The 12,912-nt window shown below is 38.8% G+C and overlaps 1 protein-coding gene across 1 annotated transcript in view; it reads left to right on the forward strand.

The window, feature by feature from the left end:
* The first annotated feature begins 6,236 nt into the window (after positions 1 to 6,236).
* Positions 6,237 to 12,912, forward strand: part of LOC110060759 (uncharacterized) — a 34,173-nt gene continuing 27,497 nt past the window's right edge. Inside the window, exons 1-2 of the mRNA XM_020767559.2 lie at positions 6,237 to 6,368; positions 10,949 to 11,236. Coding sequence (XP_020623218.2) covers positions 11,035 to 11,236 — 202 coding nt within the window. The 5' untranslated portion in view covers positions 6,237 to 6,368; positions 10,949 to 11,034. The remainder of the gene's footprint in view (positions 6,369 to 10,948; positions 11,237 to 12,912) is intronic.

Below are 12,912 nucleotides of genomic sequence, written 5' to 3' on the forward strand. Positions count from 1 at the left end.
CTTCCATCATCTGTAAACTTTTTGGAGTAATTCCGTTGACCAGGAGATAAAGCTCCTGAAATCACTATATTAGTCAATATTGCAGGCACGTGTATCGTTTTACATTACTAAGTTTAGCTGCGATTGTTGCACTAAGAATGGAAACTTGTTTTGTTGGCCTTCTGGGTATAGTTCATTTAACATTTCCACTACAATTCTAATCTTAAAGGAGCTGCGTCACGGTTTGCTCATAGTGTAACGTTTAGCCTCAATTTTTCAAATTCGTCGTTTGTAATCTGTGTTAATCTTCTCAATCCTTAGCCATCCTTGTTCCTTTATGGTTTATCATTATCTGTACGATGTTTTTCTATCTTATTAAACTGTTATTTTCAGGTTTCCTACCATTTAAAGGTAATTTTGTATGTGGCCAAAATAACTCAAAATACCGTGACTGAGCTCCTTTAAATTAACAGTTAACTCTCAATAAGAGCAAATGTTGGCTTTTGTGATACGCATTGGGAACGTTTTAGATGACAGAGGTGAAGTTGCTGGAAGCTGCTATTATAAATTTCCGCTCCGAAGTTTGAAGTTTAGTAAAGATTGACAAGAGGCAATCCTCTCTACATATCGATGACACTACTACTGGAGGGTTTAGCTCATGAAATTAAATTTCGGAAATCAAAGCGAACAGTTTCGTTGAGGCCACCGTAGCATTGTCGAAAAAGTCTCTAATAAAGAACACCGCGGCCTTGCGAGCCTCTAAAAGGCTCATGATTATGCCAGATTATAAGTTTCAACCGCAGGCGTGGAATCCACCGCGAGAAAATCCTGCTCAGTCTTGAGGACAAACTCAAATAAGTCGCATTGGAAGACGAATCCCGCATAGCGGGAGCGACGAGAACTAGACAGAACGTCACGAACTGAAATGCAATCCGAGCATCAAAATTTTGCCCACGGGCAAAACTTTTTAGGCTTGTTCAAGCTGACACACTTTGACACTTGAATAAACTGATGAGCTATCATATCGCAAAGCCATACAACAGCTCTCGCGATAAGCTTAGTCTATGAGTGGTAGATTTAATCATCGCAACACGATCGCATGTGCACAGTTTGACTTTGAGGTTAAAACATTTAAATCAACAAAGAATCGATTCGCGCTACAATTGTATGGTGAATTTAACTCGAAAAAAGGTCAAATAGGACTTCTCTGTTCCCTATGTACTAGCCACACTAAACGTCGGGTTCCGAGAAATTGTAGTTTAAGAGACTGTATGTCGCATATTTGTTAGCTAATTCGCATATTTGCTGATCAATTTAAAATAGGTTTCTTACGTGTTGCTATGGTTAGCACCCACGTTCCAATCTAGTGGACCCGGCTGAGTTAGATTCCGCGATTCCTCGGCTTTTTTTTCGTTTGTTTTTTTAAGCCACTGGTCTTTTTCTTTTCTTGTTGAACTCTTTTTTTGGTGAAGAACATCCGTCCACACTAGGCCGGAGGAATTTGACTCACCGGTCATTTTGGATTTGGTTTTGTTTTTCGGAGAATGCCAGCTCTCGCGAAAAGCTTTATAAGCAGTGTATATGTCTATTTATAGTAGATTTAATCATCGCAACAAGATCGCTGTGTACAGTTTGATTTTGAGGTCATTTGAATCGACAAAAAATCGATTCGCGCTACAATTGTACGGCGAATTTAACTGAAAAAAAGGTCAAATAGGACTCCTCTGTTCCCTGTGTACCAGCGACACTAAACGTAGGCATCCGAGAAGTTTGCAGTTTAATGCTGTGTTTAGACTTGAACGGTTTACCGAGGTACCAGAGTTTACTTACCTAGGTAAACATTTTCCGTGTGTAAACGCCAACTGATACTTTGGTAAATGCCGCAAAAGACAAAAGAAATTTAACCGAGGTAAAAGTTGTAATTACCCTGTGATCAGGCATGGTTACAGTTGGTAACCAAGGTCAAGATGACAGATATATCCGCTTTTGGCGGCGTAATATTTCACTTCCCGTGGTGAGCAGATTGCGCGATTGTCGACAAAAAAGCGTTTCTATCCCAGTTTTCACCAGGCGATCATGGTAGATAACGTGGAAAGATTGGATCGATCTTCTTACAGCGAACAATCCGTCACGTAAAAGAGAGCACTGTATTTTTCATTCTCAGTATTATTTACAACTTTCTCTAGACAAACTTCGATCCTATGTTGTGTAATTATTGTCGATATATTTTGCCACCAGGGAGGATGCTGCATATACAACGTATCCCTGCATACTCTGGGTATGATCAAGCAGCTGAATTTTCGCCGTAATACTACGGAATGAGGTCCTCACCTACGTATAACTAGAGTAACCCGTAAGCCACACATGTCAATCATCATCCTCTGGGGAATCGACGGGTTTGCTCACAGAGCACTTTGATTTGTTGAGCGACGTCGTCGTCGTCATCCGTACGCGCCTACGAGTAATACTGCTAGCCATTTTTACCATGAGAAAAGCAGGGGTTTCTATGAGTATGGGGCTCCGCTTGGTCGCCCTTTGGGCCCCCAGAACTCCGCCAAAAAAGAGTTCAAGACAGGAAAGGATCGTCTGCAAACACTCCATTGACAAGACCATCTACAATTCTCTACATGTTGTTTCTCTTGTCAATTGCATGCAGTTTAATTCAAAAATGCGGAAATGTTGTTATTTCAATAAAACGCAATTTCCCGAAAAACGCAAAAATTAGTACCCAGCGCTAGCAAGAAAATAGTGTTTTACAATCGTTACAATTAGATCCCGAAAAATGTAAAAACAATCACCGATTCGCAGAAATAAACTCCCGCCACCCGTGCAAAAATTTAGTGCCACACGGTAAAGTTTCCAGGACTTCTAGCAGCATTCATTCTCTGGCATTTTAGCACCTGTGGAATAATGTCGCTGGCGAGATCATGAAAGCTTAAACTCCAGCGTTTTAAACTTCATACGATCGACTTCGAAACCTTTTTTTGATATTTTTCTGTTGTAACTTGCATATTTGCCAGATTTGTTATTTAATTTTGATTTCTTAGAGCTCATCTTTGAAATATGGTTTCATGTAAGTGTGAAAGTTATCTCAGTGACAAGACACAAGACCCAGCCGGGAAAAATCCCACATAGCTTCTTTATCTCTAAACTAGAACAAAGAATCGTAAGAAAATACCTGTATTTCCTGTTGCAGCTGCTGATAAACCTTTGAAAAACAAACACGTTTAAATTTAATGCTTCTAGGCTAACTTACGCTTGTAAGTCGTCCGGAATGTTTTGCGAGCGTTTGTTTCAGTTTTGGTTTGATTCTGTCGCTGAAGAAAGTGCTAGAGAAATCGAAATGATTTTTGGCATATAGCGGCCTCAAATTTAATTACTCGTGAAAACAGATGTAATGTTTGCTTTTGATGCGTTTTGGCTTAGAACTCTCGTATTTTGAAATTCTGACCTCGCTTAGCGAGGTGACAAATGTCAGCTAAAAAGTTCCTGCCACCGTGGGCGCCGCGCCGAGGACTGAAACAGTTCCATAAAATAAATTTGCTTTTTTATTTTCCTTCACAAGCGTATATTAATACAAAATGTGCAGTTCTTTCTTCGCTTAGAGTACTGCCTTAGTCATGATGCGGATTGAGGGTGAAGAATACTATTTCTTTTTTTCGTTGGCGATTTCATACCGAACCGGTCACGTACGGACTGTGTACGGATACTAAAACGTTTTCAGTTTGCTCATTTTGCAAGAAAAGTTTTTTCTCAAGGAATAAAACTCAGCGGAGAAAGGACGTAGTTACATCACTACGGTTTTCTATACAGGCTCCTCGCAAGACGCCGCCTGCAATTTACTAAATTGTGCCCTGGAAGAACTTTTCACCTGGTGTGTTAACAACCGCCTTACTCCACATCCTGGCAAGTGCGAGGTAATGTTTCTCTCCAAAGCTCGGCTTATATTGGTCCGCTGCCTGCCATTTATATCGGCAAGTCCATCATTGAATACAAGGCTACGGCCAGACTTCTGGGTGTCAGACCTTGGATCAAAACCTGAGCTGGATACCTCACCTGAAAGAAGTCATTAAAAACTTTGCAAACAAATTGAGCCTCCTGAAGAAATCCAAGTTTCTACCCAGTCATGTGTGCGAGTCACTTTACGTAAAGGTTATCCAACCATCCATTACGTACGCGATGCCCGTCTGGGGCGGGGTTAATCAGACAGAGTTATTTAAAACATTGAAAGACAACATTGCCGTGCTGCTAGAATTATTTTTGGCTTTCCACCGGACATGCCAACAGTTGACGTTTTAGCTACCGTTAAGTGGAACACTTTAACATATATGTATAAACGTTCTTTAATTAAACTTTTTTTCAAGGGTTATCATGGCATGCTCCCTAGCACTTTGGCTGAAGAGTTGATTATCCACGGCGACAGACCTTCTTCACGACTGAAGCATGGGCTGATAGTACCGAGTTTTGCCTCAAAATACGTTAAAAACTCCATTTACTATAGAGGGGCTGTCCTCTGGAACGCTATAGGGCGAACTAATAGATCGATACTAGAGAGCACAGACCTGAAATCTTTTTTGAAGAATGTTGTTAATTGTAACACTTTTAAGGAATTTAATTTTAATGTTTTAGCCCCACAAATAATTAACAAAAGATCGGAGAATTTTATTTATTTTTAACTATTGATCTCATTCGTTGTTATCAAAATTATATTTTTTATAAGAATTACTTAATTCTTGTATTAATTTTTTTTTATTAACTGTATTAATTATTTATCTATTAATTGTAGTTATTTTATGTATCTTATTAGTACACGACCCCACAAGCTTGTTAGCTTTGACGTCTTTTATCGTGTATAAATAAAGGTTGTATGTATGTATGTGTGTAATATAATTTAAAGAAATCTCGCCATAGTTAAACTAAAACTGGATGAAACGACAGGCGATGCGATAGTCTTTTCAGAGGGCTGAAATGCGAAAGAAAAGGAAATCAGTTCACTGTCACTAGCCTTACTACAGCAGACGGGAGCAATATTTTTTTCTTGTATCCGAGTACATCGTAACTGTTCCTCCGCCGATTCTGGAAATATTTTCTCAGATAATTCCCTTGAAGAGTGTCTGTGGTCTAAACCTTCCACCGAGGTTCTTCGCAAATCACATCGAACAGGCCGTTGTTTAGCTTCTCAAATATGTCACAAACAGGCAATTTTCTACCAAATGTGCTCCTCTAAGTTAGGGCGATAATGAATCTTGTCGTTAATAAATGTCGAATAATCCAGACAGATGTTTCGGATTATAAAGGATTGAAGAGCGAAACCATTTGACAACAACAAGTTGTAGACTTTTGTGGACCACGGTCCAGAGAGTTTTTTTAAAAAATGACTGCGTTAGTTAGCTTACTTATATCCGAATTTTAGATCGCTTTAACCAACACAAACCTTTAATCGAATATGCAGTTCCTAGCTATGATTACTGAATTATGTGAAGCAAACTAGAGAGAGATAAGAAATGGTGGCAAATCGAGAAATAAAGAGGGTAAGAGTTTTGGGAAGCGGGCCGCACACCCCCGCCCAATTTTTCTAGGAGTACCCCGCCCCCCCGCCTCCCCCGGTTGAGATTCACCACATGATGGTGCGAGTAAGTGTAAGATTTCGACTCTAAGTTGCCTTTGAGCATGACAAAAAGCTCACTGTCGACCTGACAGCTTACCCAGCTGGGCGATGTTTTTATAAGATGAAAACAAATTTTTCTTGTAAGTTTGTTTGCCGCTGAAATGGCTTACCTTTGTGAAGTAAGTTTGTTCAGGACGTCACTGAGTGAGGTTTTGCGTTTAGATGTCTTAGATCGTAGGAATTACAGAATCTCTTCAGTCAAGGGACCATGATCTCTCTAAAGAATCTTTAACATGATCAATACATTTTCTTTTTTAGTTGAAAAAAGTACATGAAGCCGATCTGGGGCCTGTTTCTCGAATGCCCCGGAATCTTTTCGGGCCCGAAAATCCAGTTTTAGTTAATCGGTATTTAAAGACAGAGAGTTGTATACGCCTGAAACTTCTTGTATGAAGAGAACCTCTGTTCGTATTTAGAATACATGAATAAAACAGCTCTGTAGTCTTAGGTTTGAGACTTTGCCACGGCTTTTCGGGACCTTCGAGAAATGGGCCCCAGGAGCCCGAAGTTCCAAGGAGTTCCCGCTGACAATTCCCGTGTGCAGGCTTATGAAAAGCGCGGGAAAATGTAAGATCAAAGGTCACCAAGTTCGTCACAACAAACGTGACATTTTATGTAAACAGGGTGGTTGAGATCTTCTGGCGTGCATTTCTGGCGACTGTTTCTCGTTTAGAGTACATTTCTACCTTCTTCAGATATGATAATTTAAAAGAGTTGTCCGGTAAGTGTGTTACTGGTGATATTCTACATAGTTTTCGACTTTCAAGATGAAGTTTACAACGATGCTGAACCCGCATGTCGGAGTTGGCGTATTTGCGTCAACTAAAATTCACATGTTTGTTGGTTGGCTTGCGAGGGATTGAAAACAGAATTTTTCGACAGAAATTGATTGAGGAAGCTGTAAAACCGTTATAAGTTTTAACTGTGTTTTTCTCGAGCCAAGTATTTCAGGTCCTAGGTCTCTTAAACACAAGAGCTTTGTTCGTTCATTTCTGCTTACGTTTGCTAAAGTTACATGTACACTGGATGTTATGGGAGAATTATTAACAGGGCAGCAATCTTCAAACTTCCTCCACGTTGAGTCATAGATTAGAATATTTAATTTACTGCTGAAGAAGTTAGAAGGCAGGGACAAGTTTTTGTTTTCAAGCGCGTTTTCAAGAACGAGGAGGCATAAACAATTTTAACAATATTACTATTGGTTGAGCTTGATCAAAATATCGTGATTTGTCAGTGGCGAGCAGATCAACTATTTGTCGAAGCCGAAAACTGAGGCAAATAATTGATCAGCGAGATACTGACAAATCACGGCTTTTTGCGATAATGAGTTCAATAATCACTGTTTTATCATTCCATTACCGAGTTTGTTTTCACATTTTTAAAACTCACTCTGACAGCTCGGGGAAGCAATGTGTCATTTTTACCCCTAGAATGTGTTACAAGAAACTTTCTTACCAGAAGACGTATTTGCAGCAAACAACATTGGCCGTTTTTACACCTAAGTCGCATTATCCTTCTGGACGAACTTGGGCAAACATTTGTAGTTCATCTGGTTATGCGTCTCTATTATAGAGACGGGCACAAGACATATGCGTCTAGACAAATATCTCTCTTATTGTGTCATTCAAGAGGCATTTTGAAGGATAGTTCGTCTAGATGCATAATGCATCTTGTGCCCATCTTTATATATACTAGAGAGGCATAACCAGACAAGCTACTGATGTTTGCCCGCGTTTGTCCAGATGGATAATGTGTCTTTAGTATAAAAATGGTGAGGACGCATTCTGGATGGAAAATGCATCCTCTAGTATAAAAACAGCCATTTAGACAGTATGACACATGAGCAGTTATTTGTAGGCAGTTATTTGCAGGTCATGTAGTAGGTTCTCAACCAATGAAAAGGAGGGAAAAAATGCAGCAAATAGTGTTATTCATATAAATATTTCATTATTGAATAGGATATAAATCAGTAATTCAAGTTGATCCGATTTGAGTTTTGTCCCTGTCTCATTTTAACTTGAATTTGTTAGTTTTGTTTGAATTGTTTGCAAGGATTTGTGGCCCAGTCACCTTAAGGTCCAGTTATACAGGCAACATTTTCCTTTAACTTTTCTTGCAACATTGTTGCATTGCAAGTTGAAATCCACTGTTGTGTGTATTACCCCGTGTGTGACCAACTTGCCTCGCAGCAAATAAAAATTTTATTTGCTGTGAGACAAGTTGGTCACATACGGGGTAATACACCTGCAACATTTAATGTTGCAAACCTGCAACATTTAATATTGCAGGTTTTCAGAATCCTGACTGCCTGATGGCACAACTCTTTCTTTGTCACATTTGTCAGAAGAGAGTGCTTGCCGCTCTCTCTCTCTCTCTCAGTTTGGGCCTTGTGCTCGATCGGTGAAGACAAGGAAAGGCCTCAAAAATGAAATTGAGAAGTTTACATGTGACAATGGATTTCTTGAAGAAAGGGGAGGGGCCTTTTTGCTGCTTGGTTTTTGAAGGTACAAACAAGCAACCCTCCAAGTTAACTTTTTTCCTTAGTGGCCATTTGGCCACTGACTGTTCAGGTTTGGTCGCCAGTGAAAAATTTTAGTTGCCAAAATATATGTATAAATTAATAATTAATTAATAATAAATAATAATCTTATTATTATCTAACTGTATTATTAATAACATTTTCCTTGAACCACCAGGTAAATTGTAGTCCTGTTCAGTGAAAGAACTACCTAATGTTGATTCAAATGTGCTTTTATTGGAATGATTGATGATCAAATGAAATAGTTTCTGATCACAATGAAAAAGTACTCTATTACTTGGAACAGTGTTGTGAGTTGATCACAGTTCTCATTCAGTCATTTTAAATTGATTGGCTTTCACTTTCAATAAATCTTTTACAATGGTTATAATAATGCAAATGTACATGCCTTCAAATAGCTCCATCGATTTACAAGTGACACCACAAATATCAAAAACCAAAGGTTTAGACTATCTTCATTATAAACTCTTGCTTGAGCACTGGCACTGGTTGTGAAATCAACCATCAAAAAGCGTGAACATGTATGAATGAAACGTATGTTTACCACCATTTTTCCCACGAAAATATTTGATGAAAATTAAGAAAAAAAGTCGCTTCACAAAACACAGAAATATTTGTCTATATCATTTATAATTCACACAACAGGAGCAGTGCAAACGACACAGATTATACCAAGTTAACATAAGATAGCCTCATTCGCAGCTGAATGGCGGATAGTTTTCCAATGTTTATCAAGGCGGCATCAAATTCTTGCTGAGACCATAAAGTGAACACTTTTTTTACCTTATCGCCTCTGTTCTTTTTTAAATGTTCAACCTCGTTTTCTGCTTGAACAAGCAAACGATATAAAACGTCATCTGAAAATTAAAGACTGTATTGAAATGGACAGAAAAGTTCACACTCAAATTGTTTGTCGTTTTGAATTTAATTTGCGAACCACGGAACGCGAATACTCAACGCGAAAATACTTTCACTAGTTTTGGGGCAATCACTAAGACGGATATTTTTTATTGATGAAATCTTTGACAATTTAAAAATAAACCCAGGTTCGTTCACACAAGTGAAATTTATTTACGACTGGGAGCCGCTTTTCATCACAGCTTTTTTATTTATAGAATCCCCTGTGCTTGTGTTATAAGTTTGCTGTAAAGTCAAGTATTTTCGTGTCCACTGAAACAAAATACATTTCTCAAATACATCTGGATGTTTCTCAAATATATTGTGGATCCTGTCACCGTCGAGCTTTCCAAGCTTTTGCAATTCCTCTTCTTTTCAAAGGCAAATGACCGGATTGTGTGCGTTGTCTCACGCTTCCAGGTAAAATTGTCACGTGCCAAAGTTCAGTCGAGTGGAACGAATTTCGTCGCGTCCCAAGCTCAACTGAATGCAATTCCTTGATCTTTGTTTACCATGTAACATTTAATTTTATTCAGTCTCCATTTCTGTTGGTTAAAATCCCACAACAACTAACTTTGCAAAGTGAATTCTTAATGCTCAGAATGTTTTTCTTTTCGCTCCAGATGATAGTCCGCTCAAGCTCCTCAGACGCATAGGTCACATTAATTTTAGTCACCGAGCTGGCGACTTGCGTTCTAATTTAGTCGCCAACTCCAAAATTCTAGTCGCCATGGCGACTAAAATGGTCGCAACTTGGAGGGTTGACAAGGTGTCTCAAAAACTATGATAGCCCCCAAGGTCTTTGTATAGGACAAATTTGAGACTTTCTGAGAGTTTCTGGTCTACTTTGAATTCAGGCTTGTCTTCTCCATCTGCCATGTTTTAAACTTACCATTTAGCCGCACCTTGCTGCCAACCAATCATAAGCATTGAATTCAAACTTGTTGCGAGGCAAGTTGTAACTTCAGTGGTAATACAAGCAGCAAAACTAAAATTTGTTGTAGAAAGTAGAACTCATGTCTGCTTTGTGCAACAAGTTGCCTCAACTTGCAAGACTGTCTTTTACTTCAAGACAAGTTGGTCACTGACACGGTAATAAGGTTTTTATTTTTACCTCTGCTATACACAATGTAGTTTTGATGAGTTTTTAAAAAGGAAATTAAAGCATTCATGTAGATGTAGTATCAATTTACCCTGTGCAGTGCTGTTACTAATTGGTTTAGCTTGTCATCTGTAGCCTTGTTCTCCACACCCGTAGCAAATTTGTTACTTTATGGGTGAATTCTATCAACAACAGGCAATTTCACCTGCAGCATCAAGGGAAAATCAAGTATACTCAGCCGTATTAAGTACTATAGGTTACGGCCCTTAATGACAGCCCTGCTGTAGTTGAAGTTCTTGCACTCCTGTTGTAAGGATGTCAAGACTGGCATTTACTAAGTGAAATCAGTTTTGGCAGCAGATAATTGACAGGCTTAGCTTCTCAGAGACATTGTATCAAGCAACCCTAATGTAGTTTGAATAAAAACAAGATGCTGTGACTGACAACACGGTCTCAAATTATAAAAATAATGATGACAAGTTGTGAATGACACAAAAAAGCATAATGTACTTTGAATTAACCATGCATACATGTAAACATGTTCAGTGGTTTCATTATGGGCCAGGCACTAGAGGCAAATTGACCAGCTGTGAGAACAATTTTGCCTGGATGGTTTGACCATCTAGCAGAAAGTTTTTCTTACAAAGAAGTTCATGTTTCTAATAGTTTTGCCCACCTTTGAAAACCAGTTGCCCAGCTACTGAAAATGGTAATGAAACCCCTGCTGTACTGGTATTCTGATGTGTTTCATTCTTTTCTCCAGTTATTCACAGAAATATAGACAAGGTACACGTATAGTGTAGAGGGCAATTTCTATGCGGCAGATGAAATTCCAGCACAGAGTCAAGGATGAATCCACAGTTCTGCTCACCATTACCTTTGAGACCCAGTTTTGTCCCTGTTGTTGTGAGACCAACTGTTCCAGTACTGTACACATCCATCACACAAGATCAATCACCTCCTGTTCATGGAATCCCCTTGTTTCCTTTTAGTCTGACACCTGAGGCTAGCTTTAATGGTCAAACAACAATTGGTGTGGACCACAGTAAAGGTAATGAGAACTTGTGTTAGTATTATCTGGCTCAACTTAGCTATCTATGTGAGAATTTGCAGGTCATTTCAAAATTGTACATGTATCGTTTTTTGAGAGGGCAATGAGGAAAATTTGATGTTGAAGTGTGTAAGAGGCCTGCATGTCTTGTAAACGTAACAGAAGTGTTTTATCTTTACTAACAACAGAGCATCGAACTATACACAGCCATGTTGAAAACAGACTAATGAGAAAAGCACATGGTCAAACATAACACCAATTGGCTTATTTGACAATAAAATTATTGACATTATCATCACAGAGAGTACTAAGAGAATGCTTTACACTGTAGGTGACCATGAGAAGTTTTGTTAACACTGCATTTATTCTGAATGATTCTGGTCTTTGTTTGATACATGAACTTCATTTTCCAATGATGTACGTGTACTGTACAAGTAATGTACTTTGACACATAAGATCTAATCAAGTTGATTAACTGGCTCCAGTTGTTCAAAGGGTGGATAATGCTATCGAATGGATATATCACTATCCAGCGCAAAATGTAGTTTGTTTTGTCAACACTTATCCACTTATTTACATGAATCTGGTGGATAGCATTACCTGTCCTGTGAACAACTGGACCCAGAAGTTTTCCAAAGCCTATATATCAAAGACTTCATAGTATTTCTGAAAATGACTCAAGGTGAGAAGATTCGTGGAAACAGTGTATTTTTTAGTACAACTGTATGTACAGTGTACCATAAATCATTACATGATATATTCATGGAATTTGTGACCCAAGGGCACTCATGATGGTTTGAAAGGTCTCAATTTGTTCTTGCATGAAAGCATGTGATATTTTTTAGAACTTTCAAAACATCAGTCATTTGTATTAATCACACATTGTACTCTTTTACTTTTATTGTTTTGTTATTATTTCCTGCATTAAATTCCTGGCAAAATTCTTTGAAACATTACACCGCACACTGTGTTTCTTTTGACTTTGATATAAGGGCAGGTCAAATAAGGAAGAGGTTTTGGTTGTCTAGGGTAATAACAAGTGCTGTGCAATGGCTCTTCTTCATTTATTTTAACTGTGAGCCTGAGAGTATCTTGGCATGGAATTATCTGCTAGAGGTGAACTGCAAGTGAATATTAGACCTGTCCGTGTGACTGTTAAAGTTTCTGTCATTAACTTATAAAATCAAGATACTCTTATTTGTAGTAACATGAAGTCCTAACTGACCGCTGACCGGCGGTAGAGGAGAGAACTGTGCTAGCTGTAGGAATCAACCGTATTAAAGCATGTTGCGTTAATGTTGTTTGTCTTGGTACCTTTCCGGACACAACATGGTGTCAGAAGCGAGATCGTCCTACTAGCCTACAGCTGCTGAGATCGAACCAGTCGGAGGAATGGATTGAATACACAAATTGACCCGTCAAACTGCACGCGGATCCTACACACGTGGTTTCAAACAAGATGGCGGAAAGTGTGTCATTTGCCAGACCGCCGGTACTGCTGGAAATTTCGATGGGAAATCCCGCTCATTTGTGGGGGAAATGGAAACAAAAATTCGAAATTTACCTCAAGGCAATTGGAGCTGCAAAGAAACCTGATGAAATGAAAGTGGGGCTGCTATTAAACCACATCGGCGGGCCGTGTTTGGAAATTTACTCAAATTTCATCTTCTTACCCG

The sequence above is a fragment of the Orbicella faveolata genome, unplaced genomic scaffold (assembly GCF_042242905.1).
Source record: "Orbicella faveolata isolate gen_17 unplaced genomic scaffold, um_ofav_v1 contig_15, whole genome shotgun sequence".
NCBI classification, from domain to species: domain Eukaryota; kingdom Metazoa; phylum Cnidaria; class Anthozoa; order Scleractinia; family Merulinidae; genus Orbicella; species Orbicella faveolata.